The sequence below is a fragment of the Micromesistius poutassou genome (genome assembly GCF_964030765.1).
Source record: "Micromesistius poutassou genome assembly, chromosome: 9".
Taxonomy (NCBI): Eukaryota; Metazoa; Chordata; class Actinopteri; order Gadiformes; family Gadidae; genus Micromesistius; species Micromesistius poutassou.
In genome coordinates, this window is record NC_140279.1 from 15446229 (window position 1) to 15471228 (window position 25000).

At 45.5% G+C, this 25000-nt stretch overlaps 2 protein-coding genes across 2 annotated transcripts in view; one reads left to right on the forward strand and one right to left on the reverse strand.

The window, feature by feature from the left end:
• The window catches only part of slc1a7b (solute carrier family 1 member 7b), a gene marked incomplete at both ends in the record, with an annotated part of 20785 nt that extends 4894 nt beyond the window's left edge, over positions 1–15891 (forward strand). Inside the window, 10 exons of the mRNA XM_084472517.1 lie at positions 3618–3697; positions 5658–5873; positions 7007–7049; positions 7953–8184; positions 9261–9360; positions 9706–9939; positions 10605–10799; positions 13748–13882; positions 14058–14157; positions 15613–15891. Of these exons, the coding sequence (XP_084328643.1) occupies positions 3618–3697; positions 5658–5873; positions 7007–7049; positions 7953–8184; positions 9261–9360; positions 9706–9939; positions 10605–10799; positions 13748–13882; positions 14058–14157; positions 15613–15891 (1614 nt within the window). The remainder of the gene's footprint in view (positions 1–3617; positions 3698–5657; positions 5874–7006; positions 7050–7952; positions 8185–9260; positions 9361–9705; positions 9940–10604; positions 10800–13747; positions 13883–14057; positions 14158–15612) is intronic.
• A 1152-nt stretch (positions 15892–17043) lies between these two features.
• The window catches only part of podn (podocan), a 15425-nt gene continuing 7468 nt past the window's right edge, over positions 17044–25000 (reverse strand). The window contains exons 6-11 of the mRNA XM_084472488.1: positions 24666–24822; positions 24013–24128; positions 22987–23200; positions 21275–21718; positions 20325–20473; positions 17044–18610 (exon numbers count right to left, since the gene is read on the reverse strand). Of these exons, the coding sequence (XP_084328614.1) occupies positions 18439–18610; positions 20325–20473; positions 21275–21718; positions 22987–23200; positions 24013–24128; positions 24666–24822 (1252 nt within the window). The 3' untranslated portion in view covers positions 17044–18438. The remainder of the gene's footprint in view (positions 18611–20324; positions 20474–21274; positions 21719–22986; positions 23201–24012; positions 24129–24665; positions 24823–25000) is intronic.

The window sequence follows — 25000 nt, forward strand, 5'->3', positions numbered from 1 at the left end:
AGAGAAACCCTTTCAAATCGTATGTTTTCGCTAGTCTTTCGCTAGTTTCGCTAGCAAGCAGTTTGTAAACGTTCTATTCCGCTCCGAACTCAAAACTCAAAAAAGTGTTTATTTTTTGTGACGTTGAAGTACCAATGGGGGCACTTTGACGTCCCGTTGACGACAACGGGACGCCGGCGGCAAGGTGTGTGTGAGTGTGTGGAGCTCTGTCTGGGCATCGAGTGATGAAGGTTCATTTCCTCAGACACTTATAGTATAACAACACGGCGTGTGCCACATTTAATAGACAGTCTACAACTGTGCTCATTAAAACGCTCACAACCACGGTACTAGCTTCAACAAAAGTATCACAATGCTGCCCTGGGTTGTCACGGTGGGGATGAAAAGCATTCATTTTAGCTCAAAACACAATATTATAAGGTATCTCCGGAACCCTGAGTAACCACGGTTGTAGCACCTCTCGGTTCCCTTGTGAACCAGGGTTCTGCGTAGCACTTCCTACCTCCAGGACCCTGCCTCCCCCTGAGGCAGCTGACCTGTCGATGTGTCCTTTGACAACAGATTACTGCCAATGCTATGGTCACACACACTCACACACACACACACACACACACACACACATGCAAGCACACACATACAAACACACACACACCCACACACACACACACACACACATACATGTCAAGCACACACTCACAACATTATGCATATGTGTATGTCAACATTGATTCACACACCACAACATGCATATACACACACACACGCAAGAACCTACATGCAGGCATGTATACATGAGCATGTTCACATACATTTGCACGTTCACATACAACAGGCGAACGCAAACACACACATGCAATGACACACATGCCCATGTATCCAAGATGAGTACAGTGCGTAGAAACGTCCTCTGAAGTGCTGATCCTGCTCTTATGAAGCACTCTAATCCCTGGCTGCTTAATGCTGCACCCAAAAGCTCTTTAGCTTCCATTACGCTCTCCCCCTCTCCATCCCACTATGCTCTCCTTCCTCGGCCGTCCAGCGTCCAGTCCGCCCCGGCCATTCAACAATACAGATGGTCTTGGACCATTACATGCATGAACATATTTATTAAGATGTTTAAATGTTTAGATATTATTTTTGTTGTGCTTTTCCGTAATGACCGCCCAATGTGTATGGCCAGCAGTTTTGTGTGTCATGTGTTTCTGAATAAGCCTTTTTTTTTTTTTTTGTTGGGCACTGTATCTGGTTGGTAAGAAGAACCACATCTATTACTGCATGTGCTTGTCAAAATTAAAAAAACAGTTTTAACTATATTTTATGTTGAAGATTAGACACATATACCTGGTGCTCTATTTTGTGGTGTATTCTATAGAAATATGATATATACATATAAATCTATATATATATAAATACATATACATATAAATCTATATATATATACTCTATACAACAAATGAAAACATCACATGTGTGGATCCATTCATAGGCATCTGACTGTTTTAAACCATAAATCATCTTCCATTCACATGTACTGATGATAGCTTGATATTGCAGTATTACAGCAGTTATCAATTAGTTTTTTGTGCAGCATTCTCTGTCTCTCAAATTCATGCCAGTTTCAAACTGCATAATTCATGCCATAAATGATGACAGACATCACAGTGTTGGGCAGGCGCGTAGCCACATTAGGGCCAACGTGGGCCAGTGCCACTATAATTGACAGCTGGCCCACCCTATCAGAAGAGTTTGAAATTCAAGGAACAAAAAAAATAGCCCATATTATAATGTCACACAAATGTGTGAGATCAATTTTATTTCAATAAAGTATCACTATGTTACAAATATTTCCAGAAATGTTATTTTTGTTAATTTTTAATATTCTGCGCTTAATTCTGATTGGATAAAGATAGGCGGCCGCAGCGTTCTGAGCCCAGACACCCAAAAACGACTAGGTGGAGGCTGCCGCAGCTCTGCTGTTGTGTATAATAAAAAGTGTGTTAAATGAAAACAACGAAACATATGAAAAATGTATGCAGTGGCGGTTTTAGCTACGGGCGATACGGGCAGCCGCCCGGGGCGGCATTACAGGGGGGGGGGGGGCGGCACGAGCAAACGAAAAAAAAAGATCTGCGCATCTTCTATTATCGATCATACTCCCCCCCCGTCAGAAGTTGTTCTGTTATGTTTTGTTATTTTGAGTAGTACCTTCTTCAGAATCAATGTTTTGGGTTCAGGCTGTACAGACCGGTCTTTTATTTTGTTACATGATTACAAAGCGCTCGCATGCATGGATGATGCCTTTAATTCCCCCTGGGGATGAATATAGTATAATCAATTAACAATGTAGGCTATGATTGTTTGTCATTAATCGTCTGATCTATGATGAAATCACGTGTTGTTTAATTTGGGGAAAATTGCTGTACTGCCCATATCGAAATAAAAATAATAATAATGTAAAAAATAGTGGCCCACCCTATTTCGCAAAAGTCCACCCTGTTGAAAAATCCTGGCAAAATCCTGGCTACAACATGATATGGGATGAACAGCCAAGCCAACGCATTTCTGCTGCGGTAACATAAACGCACACACCTTTTGCCACCGCCGGTACATTAACAAGATAATGGTACTTTAATGGTACTTTATGCACTGTGACACATTTGACATTATCAACCAAAGTCTGTATGAAAACATCATGTATGAATTGGCTTTGAATAAGAAGCATACATACATTCTCTAACCACATCCCCCTGTGCCGCATCACAGGAAGCTAGAAAGGGCAAAGCTGTTATGTTGCACAGTGGCGGACTCGGGGGGGGGGCGGACTCAATCATTTCATACTCAAATGATTGAGTATCCTCTAGGGTGCCCCTTCATTCAATCAATTATGATGACGTGCCCTCTAGAACAAGAGTTGAATGTCACAATTCTGACTTTAATCTCAGAATTCTGAGAAAAAGTCACAATTCTGAGATTAAAGTCAGAATTCTGACTTTAAAGTCAGAACTCAATTTTTTTTCTTATGTGTGGCCCTAATCCTCTTCCGTATAATCTTAATGAGGATGAGGACTATTTCATCATACGTGATGCATCGTAGCTTTTTGCGCGCTGGTGGGGCCCCCATGTTGTGCAGAATGTGCCCTTTTAATTTTTTCGCCCCCTGCCCTTCAAACAGTCTGAGTCCACCACTGATGCTGCATGTTGGTATGATGTAGGTAGAGGTGTGTGTTATTTTGTTGACTACAGTAGATGTGTGTTACAGCGGTAGAGATGTGTGTTATGGAAGAAGAGATGTGATGTGGTTGGCTACAGTAGATAGAGCAGATAATGTGTTCTGGTGGTAGAGATGTGTGTTATCTTGTTGGCTACAGTAGATAGAGCAGATAATGTGTTCTGGTGGTAGAGATGTGTGTTATCTTGTTGGCTACAGTAGACAGAGCAGATAATGTGTTATGGTGGTAGAGATGGGTGCTTTGGAGCTTCGTGTAGCTTCCCCGTGTATCCAGGCAACGAGGCAGCCGAGATCCCCAAGGTGTCAAGGATGTTTACGAGAAACTCTTACGAGAGAAGTCCTTCCACATTACTCATTACTGTCCTTCTGCTTCTCCCGTCTCAAACAGGAAGTGATGTACTTCCAGTTCCCCGGTGAGCTTCTGATGAGGATGTTGAAAATGTTGATTCTACCGCTGGTCGTCTCCAGGTAAGCTTGTGGAAACAACGTCATGGAACAGTGCTTTCATAAATCACATATTATATATGTTGAGTGTAAATTATCGTTTTAATAAGGAGATTTATAGGTGTCTTCTTGCTGATATGCTATTAGTAGTAATATTTGGAAAGTGTCCTTTGGTAGAATAGGGAAGATTTGGAAACACAGGCCTTGTGTTAATGGTTTGGGTTACTGTTATGGGTGTTGGGGTTAGGGGCTTAGGGTTATTGGGTCAGGGTTAAGAGGTTTAGGGATAATAGGTCGGGTAGGGGGTGAAGGGTTAATAGGATTAGGGTTAAAGGTTTAGGGTTAATAAGCCAGTCGTAAGGGTTAGGGGGGGTTAGGGTTAAGGGTTAAGGGTTAGGGGGTGTTAGGTTTATTGGGTTAAGGGTTAAGGGTTAATAGGCCAGTCTTAAGGGTTAGGGGGGGTTAGGGTGATTGGGTTGAGGGTTAAGGGTTAATAGGCCAGTGTTAAGGGTTAGGGGGTTAGGGTGATTAGGGTAAAGGGGTTTAGGGTTAATAGGCCTGGGTTAAGAGTGGTTAGGGTTAGAGTGATTGGGTTGAGGGTTAAGGGTTAAGAGTTAGGTGGATTAGGGTGATTGGGTTGAGGGTTAAGGGTTAGGGGGTGTTAGGTTTATTGGGTTGAGGGTTAAGGGTTACTAGGCCAGTGTTAAGGGTGAGGGGGGGTTAGGGTGATTGGGCTGAGGGTTAAGGGTTAAGGGTTAGGGGGTGTTAGGGTGATTGGGTTGAGGGTTAAGGGTTAAGGGTTAGGGGGTGTTAGGGTGATTGGGTTGAGCGTTAAGGGTAAAGGGTTAGGGGTTGTTAGGTTTATTGGGTTGAGGGTTAAGGGTTAATAGGCAAGGATTTCGGGTAAAAGAGTTTAGGGTTATTGTGTTTTGGGTTAAGTAGTTTAATGATCAAATGAGGATGTTTATGTCTGGATTCAAGCATGTGATTTAAATTTTATGATTGTCATTATATTATGAAGTGTGTAATGATGACGTTTCTGCACTCCCCAATAATATGTTCCCAAATGGGCTTACTGATTGATATTTGTTGCTCATATATAGAGAGAGAAAGAGAGAGAGAAAGACTGAGAGTGTCTGTGTGTGTGTGTGTGTGTGTGTGTGTGTGTGTGTGTGTGTGTGTGTGTGTGTGTGTGTTTGTGTGCACAAGTGTGTGTTTGCATACTTGTGAGTGTGTGTGTGTGTGTTGTGTGTTGTGTATTATGTGTGAGTGTATGTGTGTGCGAGAGAGGGAGAGAGAGAGAGAGAGAGAGAGAGAGCGAGCCAGAGAGCGATATCTACAGGGAAGCACAGTGAAGGATTAAAAAAATACGCAGCCTTCAAAAACAAAAACAAACATTCTTGAAATGTGAACATAATATTGAATATAAACAATGGCAGAAATGACCATTCATTTGTTCTTTTAATCTTAAACAATATTTTGTTTTCAATTATGACTTTCTCTTTCTCGTGACGTCAGCAATGACGTCAGTCTGCTAATAGCCTTCTCCACAGAGGACAGAAGAGTAGCCAGACGAAGAGTTTGGGACAAGCTGACCTTTCTTTGGATTTTAAATGGAGTGTGCTGCTTCTCCACTTCAATCGCACTAAAAGCACTATATATATAGACCGTCATTCCTTTCAGCGAATACAGCTACATCCACCGCAAACTGCAAACCTCCATCTCCTAATACAGCTGCATCCACCTCAAACTGCAAACCTCCAGCATCATACACATTCAACTCAAACTGCAAACCTCCATCACCTAATACAGCTACGTCCACCTCAAACTGCAAACCTCCGTCATCAAATACACTCATCTCAAACTGCAAACCTCCACCACCCAATACAGCTACACTCACCGCCTGGGAAACGTGCCCCTACATTGCACAGCACAAAATGTAAAATGTGATTTAAAAACGGTGTGTTTCCCCTGTGTCTCCCAGTCTGATGTCGGGTTTGGCCGCGCTGGACGCCAAGTGCTCCAGCCGGCTGGGTCTCATCACAGTGTCCTACTACCTGTGGACCACCTTCGTGGCCGTGGTGGTGGGCATCGTCATGGTTTCCATCATCCACCCCGGGGGCGCCGCCCAGAAGGAGGACTCCGAGGAGGGCAGCAAGCCCATCATGAGCTCTGCCGACGCCTTGCTCGACCTCATCCGGTCAGAGAAACTCAGTGTCTCTGTCCCCATTCTCTCTCTCTCTCTCCCTCGTCTATCTATCTACAATTCCATCCATGTGTCCATCCTTGGGGGAAGGGGGGGGGGGGGATGTGGTTTGAATACGTTTTTTGTTTTTCGGTCATTTATTCCAGAATGTATTGACACTTACTTCACTCCTTAGGGTAAGGGTTAGACCTAATGTGGACCTGACAGTAGTTTCATGTGTGTGTCTCTCTCTCTCTTTCTCCCTCTCTCTCTGTCTCTCTCTCTCTCTTTGCCTTCTATTTCACTCTCTCCCTCCTTCTTTATATGTATTCCTCTCTCTCCATCTCTTCTTCTTCATTCTCTCTCTGTATATCTGTCTACTCTCTCTCTCTCTCTCGATCCCTCTTTCTCGATCCCTCTCTCTCTCTATCTCTCTCTCTCTCTCTCTCTCTCTCTCTCTCTCTCGATCCCTCTCTCGATCCCTCCCTTTCCTTCCATCTCGCTCTCTTTTATCTCTCTCTCATTCTGTCCTTTCCCCCCCTCTCTCTCTCTCTCTCTCTCGCCATGATCTATTATTGACAGCTTTGTTGTCTGTAATCGTATTTAATCATACACAATTGTCATGGGGGTTTTTCTTCCGCTGTTTACCAGTAAATGACAGCCTGTGAGAAGAGCTGATTAAACACAGTAATCGTTATTTAGATAGGGAGCGTGCCTTGCAGCCCAGGGGTTCATGGGTCTAGTGGACAGAAGGTCTCAGTCCTCAGTTGGTTTCAGGCCATGCTGTCACACACGTTCGGCTCTGTAAACATCTTTGATCAAGATGCTTGTTTTTCCTGGAATAGGCATGTGTCTCGTAAACGAAAGATTGTACAAGCTGGTCATATTCAAGGCTATGGCCGGCTTGCTGGCTTCAATGAGCTCGGTTGCTAGGGCATAAGCCTTCAAGATACACCGCTTTTAGCCCTTTCATTCTTTTTTTTTTCAAAGTACTAATGCGGTACTAATCCACCTCTGCTCTCGATTAGCCACCATTCAAGGAGACTCACATCTTCACGTGTCTGTTTTTCTCGTGTCTTTCTCGTGGCTTGTGTCTTTTTTTAGCGCAGCACAATTAACCTTCCTCCTTCCCTTGTTGTGCTCTACAGCAACATGTTTCCCTCCAACTTGGTCCAGGCCACGTTTCAACAGGTGAGAGACTCGTTCCGCATGGAACTTGGGAAACATAAAAACACCATAACATGTATTACCAATAATACTACTACTACTACTACTACTACTACTAATAATAATAATAATAATAATAATAATACCAATACCTAATAATATTGATTATTAGTGTGGTTGCTACTGCAAACACATCTACTGTTCTTCTGTTCTAAGTTTTCTTTATTCTGTTTAGCCTGTTTTTTGTGCAGTTAACTGCTCCTGCATACTTTCAGCTACAGAAACCATTCAACTATCAAAACGTCCAGCTCTTTATCTCTCAGCGTTTTTCAACTCTTTCAACTTTTTAAACTATTGTGCTCTGACACTTCAACTACTTCAGACACCGTAACTTGGTCAATTTTCAACGTTAACCTTCATTCAAACCATTTAACAACTGAACACATTTCAATAATCTGAAAGCCGAATTTCGATTACCTTTATACTTTTTTTTTTTTTCACAGTTTAAGTTCCATATCAGCTTTGTTTTCAGTTGGTCTCATTGATTTACGCTTAAATTAGAGAGCGGAGGACGTGCAGGCAGTGTTGCCAGATTGGGTGGTTTTTCCAGCCAAATTGGACTACTTCTTGGGACTACTACTACGACGTTCAGGCAGCGGTGACGCTAGCGTTGACGTTAGCGGTGACGTTAGCGATGACGCTAGCTGTGACATTAGCGTTGACGTTAGCGCTGACGTTAGCATTTCAGCAACCACACTCTTGCAGTTCGTTGGGACGAAACGCATTCTGGTTCAGCGTGCACCCGTGTATTCTGTGGCTTCAACTGTCTGTGAACAAGAAGTTGAAGCATGAACAGTCGAACGAATCGTCCCATTTCCTGTTTGAACAACCCCTGTGGTGTGCTTTTTTGTTTCCTGGCAACAACAGTATCGCACGAGTACCGAGATCACTATGAAGCCGAAGCCCACCGTGAGCCAGAGCCTGTCAGAGTCCAGCACGCGGCGGGCCCTCATCTACGGTATCCAGGACGACAACGGAACCGACATCCAGAACTTTGCTCTGGACCTGACCCCGCCCCCAGACCTGCTGGTGCGCACCCGGCCGGGGAACAGCGATGGCATGAACGTCCTCGGGATAGTCATCTTCTCCTCCACCATGGGTGAGACAATCACCACCGTGACCATTGCCTCCTTATTCCGCCATGGATAAAGTCCTTCATCCACCGTGACCATTGCCTCCTTATTCCGCCATGGATAAAGTCCTTCATCCACCGTGACCATTGCCTCCTTATTCCGCCATGGATAAAGTCCTTCATCCACCGCGACGATGACGTTGTCCACGGCGATAACGTACTTCTAACACCATGACGATGACGTTGTCCACGGTGATAACGTCCTTCTAACAACATGATGATGACGTTGTCCACGGTGATATTGTCCTCATTCCACCATGACGATGACGTTGTCCATGACGATACCATCCTTCTTACACCATGACGATAACGTCCTTCTAACACCATGAACATGACGTTGTCCATGATGATAACATCCTTCTAACACCATGACGATGACGTCCTTCCGCCATATCAAAATTGTCTCATTCCCTTAAAGTGTTGAGGTACCTAGACTTTGATGCTTATGGTAGAGTTCTAATTGGAAGTATTACTATTCAAGCCATTTAGCAACAATCTACTGTAGGGCTGCTCGATTATGGAAAAAATCAGAATCACGATTATTTTGGTCAATATTGAAATCTCGATTATTCAAACGATTATTTTTGAGTTTGAAAACATGATGCATTTATTCATAATTTCTCTCCAAAAAAAACACTTTGTAAATGAGAACTTTGAAATTTCCCCTTAAAAAATATACACAAAATGGTCAAATAGAAAATAATGTCCAGATATGAATCCAGCTGTTCTGCAATTTCTATATATATATTTTTTATTTTTTATTTTTATTAAATCGTTTCAACTCGATTATATTCGTTTGGTGATCGTTTCACTCTGAAATCGAAATCGTGATCAAAATTTGATTAATCGCCCAGCCCTAATCTACGGTACAACAAGCTAAATGTCGTTAAGGGGAAGGCAGGGGTCATGGCATCTTGCCCGAGGTTGTGGACATTGCAGGGATTGAACCCAGTCCCCTTTAGGTGACAAGCAAACACCCTAACCTACACTGCACACGACGCCACCCTGACCCCCCCCCCCCTTCTTTGTGTGTGTTTGCCCAGGTATCATGCTCGGGAGGATGGGCCCCAACGGCACTGCCCTGGTTAACTTTTGCCAGAGCCTGAACGAGGCTGTCCTGAAAATTGTCGCCATCGTCATCTGGTAAAGCATCTCTTTTCTACAGTAGTATGGAGAATTTCTCAAGACCTCTCTTGATTGCTTTTGTAAGAGGGCCCCTTGTGTTTACAAGCACCACGTCATTACAAGCTATCTGAGACCGTGTCTACTGGTGATGACATCGCGAGTGGGCATGTCGGATAAATGGATCCCCTCCCTGATGGACTTTACAACCGCTAGGCGGCAGTTGATCAATCTATCATTGGGAGCCTTTGAAGAGCAACCAAATACAATTATTTCATCTTAGAAATTTAACTTGCCATACAAGCGCCGTGTTTCTTTCTGGCGGTTCATTGCTCATTATCAACATTTCTACTTCCTGCTAAACAGGTACTTCCCGTTTGGCATTGTGTTCCTGGTGGCGGGAAAGATCCTGGAGATGAGTGATCCATCAGCGATGGGGAAGAAGCTGGGCTTCTACGCCATTACGGTGGTGTTTGGCCTGGTGCTGCACGGCCTCTTCATCCTGCCAGCCATGTACTTCTTCATCACCAAGAAGAGCCCCATCGTTTACATACGAGGAATCCTGCAGGCGCTGCTGATCGCCCTCGCCACCTCCTCCAGGTTCATTCACACCCACACCCACATCCACATCCACGTTCACACCCACATCCACATCCACATCCACTTTCACACCCACATTCACATCCACATTCACACCCACATCCACATTCACACCCACATTCAGGTTCACATTCACACCCACATCCAAAACCACATTCAGGTTCACATTCACACCCACACCCACACCCACATTCACATTGAGGTCCAGATTCACACCCACATTCACATTAACATTCAGGTTCACACCCACACCCAAATTCAGGTTCACATCCATATTCACATTAGGGTTCACATTCACGTCCACATTCAAATTCACGTTCACATTCCCATTCACATATAGTCCTTTAGTCTTTTAGTAATGCAAGCACTTTCAGAAGCATACAATCAAAACTAGAGGTACAAAAATATTTCTAGTGCTGCAAAACCAGAGAAGAGTGCAGAGTCGATTTTGGAATCAAACATCCAGATTAGTCAACATGTTTTTAATGTATTTTATTGTATTTTGAAAACAAGGATTTACCCTGACATACTGGCTTCCTTTTGGACACTTGACATACTCTCTCTATACTGAGAGAATGGCGAGAATCCAATGAGAGGAATATGACCGATGCCTGCTCCTATGAACACATCCGTGTTGTTATAAACTATTGGTGTAATATCCCCAGCTCCGCCACGCTGCCTATCACCTTCAAGTGCCTGTTGGAGAACAACCACATCGACCGGCGCATCATCCGCTTCGTGCTGCCCGTGGGTGCCACCATCAACATGGACGGCACTGCCCTGTACGAGGCTGTGGCCGCCATCTTCATCGCCCAGGTCAACAACTACGAACTAGACTTTGGTCAGATCATCACCATCAGGTCGGTCATGAGTAGATTACCCATCCCTAGCCGTGGTTGGTGGGCTCTGGTGGGGTGGGGGTGGGGTGGGGGGGGATGTGATGCCCATCCCATCTGAGCTCAAAGCCTATTAACAGACTAAAGATATGATGAGGATTTATGGTGGCTTTTTTTTTTGCCGCCAAACTATGTTGCAGATTGAGATTTTTCAACAGATGAACTGATATAAATTGTGAGCCACACCCCCCTCACCCCCCCCCCCCCCCCTGTCCACCAACACCCCTGAGAATGGTCCCAGAACTCAGGGGGAGGACATTCATCTGCTGCTTGTATTGGGTTGTGACCTTCAGTGCTCCACAACAGACCAAACAGGGGGCTGACTGTCCATTAATCTCTCTATTGAAAGTGCTCTGTGACCTCAATAAAACAACAACATGTCTTTCAGTCACGCCATCAGCAGACTGCCTTGCTGCCCCCCGCACATGGGGGTTTATGTGCACATGACGATTTATAATACATATTACAGCTATAGCTAGACTGACTGGCTGGCTGATTGACCGAGTGACTGATGCAGACACACAGACAGACAGACAGACAGTGTGTTTGCATCCATGGTTATGCTGTGTTTGTGTCGATTGTAATGTGTCTGTGTTCAGGTTGAGGTGTGATTGTGCCAATGTTTACAGGTGTATTTGTTTCCATGGTTACGGTGTGTTTGCGACCATGGCCAAGATGAAGCTCTTTGTCTCAAAGAGCTTCACGTAGAAACATTGGCTGCGTCTCAATTCAGGGGCTGCATCCTTGACGTCACAGCGGCTTGTCAAGGCTGTCCCATTCTTCTTCCTTCAAATGCGGCCGAGATATGCATGCCTTCTTTTATGCCTTTTATGCCTTTTCTATGCCTTCTTTCCCCGGATTTGAAGGATCCACCGGGTGGATCTTTCGCGGCCCAACGTATCCCAAGATTCATTGCGCGGAGAGAGTGGAAGCGGCAGCTGCAGCGAATACATATTTAATGACAAAACTATGTAAAAACTTTTTTTTATATAAAAGTAAGATTGGGACCATTTTAAATATGTAACTTTATTGTCAAAGTTCAATGACATTAACGTTAGACATACAACGTTAAACTAATTAACATTAAGCAAACGTCCTCACTTCCTCTGTCCGGTTTGAACCGCAGCTGTCAGGGTTGCTAGGAGACAGGAGTGGCGCGTGGTCACGCAAGGTAAAGGACGTTAACGGCTGGTTACGCAATCTGGAAATGCTCTGTAGGCTAGACCGTCTCATTTAACAATGCTCGTTCGGCCTTCGGCATGGCCTTCGCAGTCTACGTAGACCGCGTCCTTCGAAGGATGCAGCCCCTGAATTGGGACACAGCCATTGTCACACAATAAAATGAAATAATAAAATACATAGAAAGATACCTTAAAGAAAATAAAGGCAAAGTTAAAACATGCATTGTAGAACACTATTCTATCAACACAGGCATTTACATCGATAGTCGGGCGTTATAATTGGTTTGCCTAGGGTGTACTTTGGAGTAGGTAGAACTGTTTTTATTGGCAGGCTAGCAGTTCCCCTCGACTTGCGCTAGCCTAGCACCAGCGATTTCTGCAACCAGAAAGACTGAATGAAAAGTGTTGAAAACGGTCTCCAATGATAAATAACACACTGGCTCACTTGGATATGAGATCCGATGTCCAAAATCCCAAACTACCCCTTTAAGTTTATGATTTTAAACTCAATTCTCTGACATACAGGGAGCCAATGTGAGCCAATGTAACAATTTAAGAATTTATGTAATATGTTCAAATTTGTTGGTATTTGTAAGAACTCTAGCAGCAGCATTCTGAACAAGCTGTTGTTGCCTAGTGATGAAGGCATGTGCAAGTTTTTTGTAAGTCTTGGGTGGACTTGAGCCCTCTAAGCCTTGCCACGGTTCTAAGGTGATAATAGGCAGAATTTGTCACTAATTTGATGTGACTGCCGAAATGTAAATCTGAATCCATGATAACCCCTTTCAGGGACAGAGAGTGAAGGTGTTTGGTTACGTTGTTTTAGCACCAAATACAATTATCTCGATTTTGTCCTCATTTAGTTGAAGGAAATTTTGGCACATCCAGTCTTTGACCTGCTCAATGCACTGGCACAGCAGCTCTATGGGCAGATCATCATTTGGTGATAGGGCTACATAGATTTGCGTGTCATCGGCATAGCAATGATGGTCAATATTGTTATTTTGCATGATTTGCCCTAGTGGGAGCATGTAGATGTTGAATAAAGAAGGTCATAAGATCGAACCTTGTGGGACTCCACATGTCACGTTGGTTGGTTCTGATACAAAGTCGCCAATGGAAACAAAGAAGTTCCTATCTTGTAGGTAGGACCTAAACCAATTTAAGACTGTGCCTGAAGCCCCTCCCAGTTTTCTAATCTGTCCACCAGTATTGTGTGGTCTACAGTGTCGAATGCAGCACTGAGGTCTAGTAGCATTAGTATTGAGATTTTGCCAGAATCTGTTTTAAGACTGATGTCATTTACAACTTTAATAAGGGCGGTCTCGGTGCTGTGAAGAGGTCAAAATCCTAATTGGAAGGTGTCACAGCAACCAGTTGATGCCAGGAAGTGATTAATTTGCTCTAGGACAACTTTCTCGATGATTTTACTTATGAAGGGTAGTTTTGATATTGGTCTGTAGTTGTTAATAATAGAGGCATCTAGGTTCCGCTTTTTTAGGGTTAGGGTTTAATAACTGCAGCGTTTAAGGCTTTTGGATGTTACTGCCAATGGTTTGCACTATGTCACTTGTCTACTGCAGCTATTTACTCCAAAAACATATCTTAACAAAAACTAGTTCCTCAAGAATAAAATGTAGCCATCCACGCGTCAATCCATCCAGGGTATTTTTCTCTATAAAGGATTTCATTGTGGTCCACCTTGGCTCATGTTTCTGCCCATTCCCCTAGCATCACTGCCACAGCAGCCAGCATCGGCGCAGCCGGTATTCCACAAGCAGGGCTGGTCACCATGGTGATAGTGCTAACCTCCGTCGGCTTGCCAACTGACGACATCACCCTCATCATTGCTGTTGATTGGGCGCTGTGAGTGTAACATTTCCATTCTCATGGTTAAAAGGTCACCTTGGAATCAACCAATGTGGAATTATGAGAGTAAAGTACCTCAAAGTATCTAAAGGTATCTCAAAATTGGGCAGAAGTACTGATGTTTTTTTAACAGTTATGAGTTGGTTAATAGTTCTTAATGAAATCTCTCCAGGGACCGGTTCCGTACCATGGTGAATGTCATGGGGGACGCCCTGGCCACAGGCATCATGGCACACATCTGCAGGAAGGACTTCATCAAGGAGGGGGATGGGGTGAGTCTAACACCAGTGCTGTGTTCCATACTTCCATGAGTGCACTTAAATATAGCACACCATCCGCACTCACTAAGTGCGCAGATTTTCAGATGTCAGTGTTGTTCCAAATCAAATACGCCGTGGTGCACTTACCGGAAATTATGATCGCAGCTGCCGCCACGGCTCGTCACCTGCCAAAAACAGCAGCTATAAAAAGCTAAAAAGCTATAAAAGCTACAAAATGACTCCAATGCGCCGACATTGGCTCAGCCTGGCTCCTCCTCTTCCGCTACGTAGCTAAGATGGCCGCCGTTGAGTGCGAAAAGTGTACATCGTTCCACACGCACCGTTTTTGACGAGGGCACTTTCAGTACACTCATTTTCGCCCCGATCGTAATTGTAACGCCCTACATACTCAAAGTATAGTAAGTACGGGAAGTATGGATATCGGAACACACCACAGGTTTTTTCCGACAGCACACTGCTACACAGGCGGGTTCCACCCAGGAACCCCATGATTGTATGACAATGTAAGCCACTAAGGCAAATAAGTACAACTATTCAGGATAAGAGTTAAGGTTCTTAAAGTACAGCCAAACTCCCTGACCTCATTCGGGGGCTGCAGAGCTGCTGGCTCCCCAGTAAACGCCCCCTTTGTTTCAGTTTCAATTAGCGGAGGACAGGTGCGTCTCATTAACGACTAATCAGCCGGTGACCAGCCATTGATGATCAGCCATTAAAAATATAATGCAAGCAACGGCAACACCAGTCTAACCAGTAGAAGGAGTCATTGACCGTGCTGTTGGGGTTTGGTTCTCCCTGAGGGCATTGGGAGTGAGTGTACCCTGGAGGAGACTTGTCATTCCGTTACTTGAGCTCCCTGAAGCAGTCCGGGTCCCAGTCCGGGTCAGGGCACCAGTGTAACAGCAGGTCGTCAGACACCACTGCTAGACCCCGCCATTGTACGATAAATGATCTAAATGCTAAGCCAAATGAAATGCAGCCGTTAGCTGGATAAGTAAGAATGATTTGAAGCTATGTGGAGTGAGGCTTTCCTTGGGTTACACTCTGTAACAGTAGCATCCTAGCTGAAACATATACTTGCAAAACATATTGCCCAAATACTGAGTTAGACCATCATTGTTAAATGTTGACTTGACATTGTGGGAAATGGCTGCCAACACTGTCTTCTTCCGGATAAAAACCTGTAACCTTTCCTCCTGTCCTCAAAGGTCAAAGCTGACCTGTTAGACGCATGAATATTCTCAATGTAATTTAACTTTCAAGTTATAATGAGGTTTCAAGCTGAGGTAGGCATTTATACTCTTTAATACTAATTTCAAGATGAATTGTGGATGAGCGCTTTGCAAATCATGCATCCACTCCTTCCTTCCTTCCTTCCTGTCCGTCCGTCCGTCCGTCCGCCTGTCTGTCTGCGTGCCGATCGATTGCCCCCCCCCCCCCCCCCCGCAGGTACCATTGATGTGCGAAACCAAGCCCATGCTGAGCGGGCCCCCGCAGGTCAACTGCCAGAACAACAACGGCAACTACCGCGCCTCCGCCCTGGGGCTCAAGTCGGAGCTGCTGCCCCCGGACGTGGCCCGCCTGGTGCAGCTGGAGGAGGGGGTCCGCCCCCGGCCGGCCCCCCCCCACAGGAGGAAACCCCCCTTACCGCCGAGACATGGGAAAAACAAGGACCCCCACAAGGAGCACTGCTCCATCGACATGAACGGCATTGAGACCAACGTATAGCGTCTGGTGCTATGGGGGGGTGGGGGTAGGGGGGTGCGGGGGGGGGGAGGCTCGGACTGCTCACACACATGCCGAACACCGCGTCGTGTGCGTTGTCAAAAGAGGACGCTCTCTCCGGGAGAGGACTCCAGCACAGAGCGAGGAAACCTTGAGGGCTCGATGTGAGGTCTTGGAACGTAATGTTCCAATTTTTTACTGGGTTGCCAGTCGCCCCGTGGACAAGGCACGAAAGGCACGAGACGGTGAATGGAATGGAATTCTTTGTCCTCCTCAAGGCCAACCGACATTATTTATATTATTAGTTGGAATTGAATGTTTCCCAATGGCATTGACCTCGGATTCCTCTTTGTATTGGTCGCCCCGCTCGTGGTGTCCGCTGGCGCAAAGAGGTCAGAGGTCAGAACAAGTCCTTGAGAACTCTTGTACATGACTAATCATCCGCATCGATCGATTGGTTTCTACTTGACAGTTTTATAAGCTTCAATCAATCGCAAACCGTGTCATGAATTTTATATGATTTCACTGTGTTCCGTTGTTGATTTAAGATACGTTTTCACACCACTGAATCCGGAGACAATCGAGTTGCGTTTAATCTTGTTCAATATCGCCTTAACACGCTGGTGGTGCCAGAATAGTATCGATAGATAGTAATGCAGATAACAATGAGGATGATCACTATGAATATTAATATTAATTGAAAGTAGTAGATGGTGATGGTGGAGATGAAGATAATCATGATGGATATTAATATAAATTGATGACAGTAGATGGTGGTGGAGGTGAGGAGGAAGATGATCGTACAATTAATTGATAGTATTAATAGCTCAAGATGATGTAATAAGGATTTTAATGATTAGGATAATGATGGTTGTAACGATAATGATAATGAACAGGAGCAGAGTCGTATCTGAAACAGATTTAATTATTTTGTAATCTTTGACGTACCAACTTCATTTAAGTGGTATTTTCCTTTCTTTCACTTGAACAATTTTTATTTATTTTTACTTAACTCAGTCTTGTGTTGTCCACATTTGGCCATGTTTCTAACATGTAACTCTTAACTTAGTGTCTAGCGAGTCTATAACTATCTATTGGCTTACATTCGTAATAATAACCGTATTAATATTATTATCTATTTATATTCAAGGGAAATGTGTCTATATAACCCAGGTTCAACTATTAACTAAGTTAAAAAGAGTTAATTCAAGAATGGTTTTCTAGTAAAACATGAATAAGCCCTTATTGAAATGTTAAACCATCTAAAAAATAACCGTTGTAAAAATGTAAACAAAAAAACATTGTAGTAATTGTGAATAAACTGTAAGCAGCCTGATGGATAAATCTATAAATTGTATCAAAAACATTTTTACAGAATAAAATAGTTCACAGTGAGTTATTTGGTGTTTATGTATATGGCTAATTGTGTACCCTACGACAAAGAATTTTACAAGTGAAATAATTTATTGCTTTTGGCGTAAAAAGGCGTGCACAGTTGTACATGTTGACAGCATAACACTCGATTCTATCCATCTAATAGCAGGAATACTAGAAGTCGTATAAAAAATATCTTGTGTATCTTTACCTCATAGCAAACTGATGGAACACACAGAATTAGCAGCAAATTGTAAAGGCGAAAACGCATTTAGAGATGTCTCAATGAGAACTACCGGGAGCTTATTTGAACCGCCAATACTGGATAATAATGTTTTATTGAATTCTTCTCCTCATTGTGTGTGTGTGTGTGGACAGAGGTATGAATGTGGAGGTTGACCTCTCAGCCTCTCGTATCAATCTCCACGTTTCCAAAGATTCGAATTTGGAGTCCAGATTCCTTTCACAAGGTCCACATCATATGGACAGCTTCACATTGTACTCGGTAAAATAACTGCTTTTGGTTAAATCACATGAAATGTAATCATGTACTAGATGAACGTTGCAACGATAAAATAAGCTGTAAATAAATGCAGTGGCATTTTGGTGCAGCCCTGCACGTCACCACAGGAATAGAAATAACAGTTTCATCCGGTATCCGGCACCAGGGATGTGTCGATGGCTTCAGAACAACGCACCTGAATAACCTGCCCCCTGTGTATGGCATATGGACCTACAGGCCATTCTGGTTCTAAACACTGGCTTGGTGGGAAAATGCATTGACGAGCGGGTATTTATATACATTTACATTTATGTTTACGTTTTTGTTTCGGTAAATTAGAATTTCATACCAGCTAGTAGGTCATTAAAAAGAAAAAGAGCGAGGCAAGCTTGTATCATTTCACTGATTCTCATAATTGTGAACTTTCAAACGAAAAGATGATTTGGATCATTTAGATTCAGAGGGAGATTGGACATCATTCCGAGGTAAAAGTAGACTTCTTCTGATGTTAGGCTTCAGTTCCCCAGCCAGCTAGAGTTTAGAACCAACGAGGCCGCACGGTGAATAAGACGCACGGAAGTCCACGGAAACATCACCACCTCCATGAACTTCTCATCTTCTCTTCCCCTTCGATCGTGACTTGATAGAACGACATATTGTCTGTTAAGAAGGATCTAGAAGGTCTCCTCCTCCTCCTCCTCCATCTCTTCCTCCTTCTCCTGGAGCCCGTCCCCGGGTCTGAAGGGGGGGAAGTCGGAGCTGTCTCGACCCAGGTCCAGCAGTTGGAGCTGGGTCAGGAAGGCCAAGGAGCTCTCACTCACAGAGTCCACCAACAGACGGTTAGACCTGGGGGGGGGAGAGCAGGAGTTAGAACTGGGAGAGATATAGTGCTGTGCCCATTCTCTGAGATGGATGAAACCATTGATGCGGTACACATCTAAAACCTGTACTTGTGTGCGCAATTGCGCATGTCAAGCGAATATCTCTGGTGAACAGGCTGGGAAGTTCTGAGAGCGGCGTGCAACTTTTTGCGTCAACAGCAGTCTTGTATAAAGTACTTGAAAGCGATACTTGAGTAAAAGTACAAGTATCTTACCAGAAAATGACTTTGGTAGAAGTTAAAGTCACCTTTTAAAATATTACTTGAGTAAAAGTCTTAAAGTACCTGACATTTAGTGTACTTAAGTATCAAAAGTAATTGTCTAATATAAAATGTACTTAAGTATTAAAAGTAAGAGTAAAAGTAAAGGTATTCAAAAAAAAAGTGAGTTAGAGGGTTATATATGGGTTAAAATATTTCTTGCAAATACGGCCACGGGTGTTTAACGTTATCTTCGTCACCACCACGGAGTTCACCAAGTTCGCCACTGTAGTCGAGATGCTCGTCATCTGCTACCGGAGTGGTAACGTTAGCAGCAGAGCCTGCAGCAGGTGCTTCCATGATGGCATCAATAATGTGACATGCCCGGACAAGCGGGACTTCTTCTTCTTCGTGCTTGGCGGTTGACATGACAACAAACGGACATTACGTCACCAACTCAAACTTCTTCTGATTTTAATTTGTAGTAACGAGTAACGAAGATGGTTAGGAGAAATGTATCGGAGTAAAAGTACACATTTTATTTAGTAAATGTAGTGGAGTAAAAGTGAAAGTTGTCAGAAATATAAATAACGAAGTAAAGTACAGAGAGAGGGAGAGAGAGAGAGAGAGAGAGAGAGAGAGAGAGAGAGAGAGAGAGAGAGAGAGAGAGAGATTTCGAAAGTGTGCAACAAAAAGAGAAAAAACAAACGGAACAGTTTCACAGGGGACAGAGGAACTCACGGAACACTCAAAACAAACCCAGGTCACGTCCTAGCACTGATCAAATCAGAGAGAGAAGTATGAAAGCAATGAAATTAAGCTAAACTTTAGCAAGTTTAGAGAACAAAGGAGACGTGGCCGCAGAGATAATAATCCCCTGAAGATCCTGAACACGGGCCCGGCCTCCCGGAGCGCACACTGCAGCTGCAAGGTTGACGACGAGGTCCAGGATGCGGCTGATTGGCTGGCTGCGGCACGGGGCAGACTAAACAAGCCGTCCAGCGCACAAAACAAGTCCAAGTCCTCCGAGAGATCCGTTTCACAATCCCACCGACACCGTAAACACCCTGATCTTCATAAAGTGTTTTCTGTTAGATTGGTGGATCTTTTAAGGACAGGTCCAGTGTTAAAACAAATCCTCTCCTAAAGTTCTGATGTGGTAGAACTGTGTCTGGAGTAGTGAGGGTAATGTGTTTGTAACTTTGTTCAACTTTGTTCAGCTTTTGCCTTGTTTGTATGTGTTGGTTTTCTATCCGTGTGTGTGTGTGTGTGTGTGTGTCTGCTTGCATAAATGTGTGCACATGTGTGTGTGTGTGTGTGTATGTGTGTGTGTGTGTGTGTGTGTGTGCTTGTGTGTGTGTGTGTGCGTAGGTGCAGGTATATGTGTGCGTGTGCGTTTGCATGTGTCTGCGTGTGTATCCGTGTGGATGCATGGGGCGGTTCATCCCTTCCCCCCCCCTCGTCCTCCCTGGTTCTTACCGGAGGAAGATGCCCTTGAGGTTGGGGGTCCCCTGGAAGGCGGAGGGGGGGACGCTGGAGATGCGGTTGCTGGCCAGGTGGAGGTACTCCAGGGACTCTGGCAGGTCGGACGGGATGTGGGACAGCAGGTTCCCCGACAGATCCAGCGTCTGAAACGACGAAGACACTGATTGCTCGACACGGGACTTGTTTGTGCTTGCGTGATCCTGTTGTACTTGTCAGAACAGCCCTGTCCTTATTCTTGACCGTGCATACACGTGTTGTGAAAAATCGCAATTTCTGCCGAAAAAAAAACCCCTGAAGTTTGACCATTTGACCACCATTGGTTGTAGGCTTGCCTCAAATGGCCCAATAGTGTTTTCCAGGATTTTTCACAATACTCATATGACTCAGTGCTCTCTTACACAAGATGATAACTGTAAATAGAGATGGACAGTCTCATTGTTTGACTGCCAGCCAACCCGTCCCGGGTTTACTCCCAATGTCTTTAGACCCTCGCAACCCAGCATCATTTAGCAGACACTTTCATCCAATAAGGTTCCCTGGATTTTAGATAAGTCATGAAGGAGCAGGTGGGAGTTAGGGGTCATCTTGCTCAAGGACACCTAGTCAGGTAGACCCCGGGAACTGAGGTCTATACAGAGTATAGTTAGTGTGTTCAAACATTCCCTGTAAGTTTCTATTTGAATGAATCCCATTTAAAGATTTTATTTTTGCATTTTTAGAGTGAGATAGAGAGGAATGTATGGGAGATCGAGGGGGAGGACATGCAGCAAAAGACCACGGGCGGAATTTGCTGCATTCAGGACTGAGCCTATAGGGTACGCGCTCTACCTGGTGAGCCACCGGGGCGCCCCGAATGAATCCCTTTTGACCCTATTGACTCAATAGCAAAAGACACCACTCAAAGTATTAAAAAAAAAAACATGCCAATGCCGTGGCTGCCTCACCGTCAGCGAGCTGAGCTCCATCCACGCGCCCTGGTAGACCGAGTTGAGCTTCAGCTGGTTGTTGCTCAGGTTGATCTCCCTCAGCTTGGCCAGGCCGGCCAGGGCCCCGTCGGGCACCGAGCTCAGCCGGTTGTCCTTGATCCGGAGCGCCTGCAGGCTGCGCGGCAGGCCCAGCGGCACGGCCTGCAGCGCGTTGCCCGACAGGTCCAGCGTCTCCAGCACGCGCAGCTTGCGGAAGGCGTCGCGGTTCAGCTTGCCGTTGGTCAGCCGGTTGTAGCTCAGGTTGAGCTCGGTGAGCGTGTAGAGCAGGGTCAGGTCGTTGCGACCGATCTCGGAGATGGCGTTGTGCAGGATCATGAGGGTCTTGGCGCGCCGCGGGAGCCCCCTGGGGACGCGCTCCAGGAGGTTGTTGTACATGTGCAGGGTGTGCAGCTTCTTCAGGCCCTGGAGGGGAAGAGGCCAACGGACCGAGTGGCTTCATATGCGTACGCCTCTATTTTAATGTAACGCTTTAAAAAGTCGGAGAAATGCTCAAAGAAATTTCCCATGGAAGAACCGTTTGCTTGAGCAAACAACAGCTTGAGCTGCTGCCCCCGCGACCCGACCCCGGATAAGCGGACGACGATGAGGATGAGAACCGTGAACTCAAAGGCAACTGCCCAGCAATCAAAACTTCTGAAAGCCTTTCTGATGTGTCCGAATAACAGACTTACACCCCTTGCACACTGTACACGTCCGTCGAAGGATGGGGGCTTTTTGACGTATCCATGTGTTTTCCCGGGTTGTATAACAAAGGCGATTTCATTGGACAGTTACACTTGCGTATATTTGCATAACGCGATCTGATTGGGTGACGGATCCGTCGCTGCCTGAAAAGTTCAACTTTTCTCAACTTTTGGACGCAAGAGACGGAGCCGACTTGACGGACGGACCCACAATGCATTTCGGGAGCGTCCCATGCAAAGTCAATGAGATCCGTCGACGGACGTGTACAGTGTGCAAATGAGAGGCGTAACCCACAATCAGGATCGAGTTTTGAGGTGGTGGTTGTGTTTGTGTATGTGGTGGTGGTGGGGGTGGAGGTGATGGTGGTGATTGTGGTGGTGGTGGTGATGGTGGTGATGGTGGTGGTGGTGAAGGTGGCCAGTGGTGAAGGTGGTGGTGGTGGTGAAGGTGGTGGTGGTGGTGGTGGTGGTGGTGGTGATGGTGGTGGTTGTGTTTGTGTATGTGGTGGTGGTGATGGTGGTGCTGGTGCTGGTGCTGGTGGTAATGGTGGTGGGGTGGTGGTGGTGATGGTGGAGGTGGTGGTGGTGATGGTGGTGATGGTGGTGGTTGTGTATGTGTATGTGGTGGTGGTGATGGTGGTGCTGGTGCTGGTGCTGGTGGTAATGGTGGTGGGGTGGTGGTGGTGATGGTGGAGGTGGTGGTGGTGATGGTGGTGGTTGTGTTTGTGTATGTGGTGGTGGTTGTGGTGGTGGTTGTGTTTGTGTATGTGGTGGTGGTGATGGTGGTGATGGTGGTGGTGGTTGTGTTTGTGTATGTGGTGGTGGTGATGGCGGTGGTGGTGGTTGTGTTTGTGTATGTGGTGGTGGTGGTGGGGGGGGGTGGAGGTGGTTGTGTTTGTGTATGTGGTGGTGGTGGTGGTGGTGGTGGTGGGGGGGGGGTGGAGGTGGTGGTTGTGTTTGTGGCGGTGCTGGCGGCGGCGGAGGTACCTGGAAGGCCATGGGGTGAATGGAGCGGGAGCGCAGCTGGTTGTTGTGCAGCAGCAGGTACTCCAGGTTCTTGACGGAGGCCAGTGCGTCCTTGGGGATCTCGCGGATGGCGTTCTTCTCCAGGTGCAGCAGCACCAGGCTGCGGGGCAGCCCCGAGGGCACCACGCTCAGGTTGTTGTTGGACAGGTCCAGACACTCCAGGCTGCTCAGCTGGCTGGGAAACACACAGACCCGTCGCCGTCACGCTGTGACTGCAGCTGCCAAGTAAGCTTTGACGTATGGGATTCATTAGTGGCGTCTAGGTGAAGAAACACTAAACATATGAATTCACATTTCTTTTTTATAGAAAAAAGTGGGTAAGCAGAAACATTGTTGTCGTTTTCTTGAGCAAGCTTATAATAAGACAACGTGTTGAGTTGATTTGCACTAATGCTTGAAAATCATCAGATGGAAACTGAAGCAGATGCTGGTTTGATGCCCGGCATCAAATTAGTGTGTGTACCAGTGTGTGTGTGCTAGGTTAGTTGCTGAGGTTTCCATTGAGCAAGGCATTTTTAACTGCTTGCATGAGATATAAATGCAAATATGAGTCAAATGGAGTTACACTTTAATTAGTTTGCAGCTTGCATGTGATTTATTCTCTTGTGTGTCTAAATTAACCTCAAAGATGAATAATTTAACCAGAATCCAAGAGGTTATAATAATAATTATGTTTAGCAGATAATTATCTTTGGCTGAATCTAAATGAGTGGCAGAGTGTTCAGGTGAGTACATTTGTGAGAAATTGTGTGTGTGTGAGAAATTGTGTGTTTGTGTGTGTGTGTGTGTGTGTGTGTGTGTGTGTGTGTGTGTGTGTGTGTGTGTGTTGGTGTGCGTGCGTAGGTATGTATGCATGTGCGTGTGTGTGTGTGTGTGTGTGTGTGTGCATTCATGTGTGTGTAGGTGTGCGTTGAAGTGTGTGTAGGAGTGCGTTCATGTGTGTGTGTGTGTGTGCGTGTGTGTGTGTGTGTGTGTGTGTGTGTTCACCTGAAGGTGAGGTTGTCCATGCCGTCGTTGCTCAGCAGGTTATCCTGCAGGTAGAGCTCCCGGAGGTTGGTCAGATTGTGAAAGGCTCCGGGAGGAATTTTCTCCAGCTTGTTGCTCTGGCAACCACATCATCACAACCACATCACATGTTAGCACCATGAGAAGATGGACCAGGAGCAAGGAGCACATTGATACACTTGTACATTGGTTTGCATTCGATGACGCTCTAGGTTAAACACATACTGGTGCATGCTCTTGAATGCATATAAACCTCAGATTGGCTGATATGGTTATGCGGTCACCCGCTGATTAAACATTGATTCAACCCACCTGCCCCCTGCTTACTGAAACTGAAATTGAAGGGCCGTTTACGGGGGAGCCTGGAGCCAGTGGTGCTCCCACACATTTTTTGAAAGGGTTGGCCAGATGGGCCCACTGAAAATGTTTTCCAAAAATCCACCCACACCAAAACCAAAAGCCATAATGGAATCTCAGGAATGTCATTATGCTGTTAACTATATCAGCTAGTTGAGAAGTTGTATCTGATATATTTTGGTATTTTACTTTACTACAGTGAATGTTACAGTGAAAGTACCACAACAATCTGGTATTTAATGCGTCTCCACGGTGGGGGGGGGGGGGGGGGGGGGCACCTTGAGGTGCAGGCGGTGCAGGGAGGGGGGCAGGTTGCTGGGCACCAGGTGAAGGAAGTTGCTGGACATGATGAGGATCTCCAGGCTGCCGGAGCCGTTGAACATGTGGGCGGGGAGGCCGGCATCCGACAGCTTGTTGTTGTGGAGGTACACTGACCTGGAGGGGGGGGGGGGGTGGTTAGTGGGCTCCAGGATGTGGATGTGGCACACACTGACGCACGCCGTATACACACATACAGGTATATAGCCTGAACACGCACCCATGAAGACACGTGCGCTCGCGCACACACACACACACACACACACACACAAACCATGCCTAAATAGACCGCTGC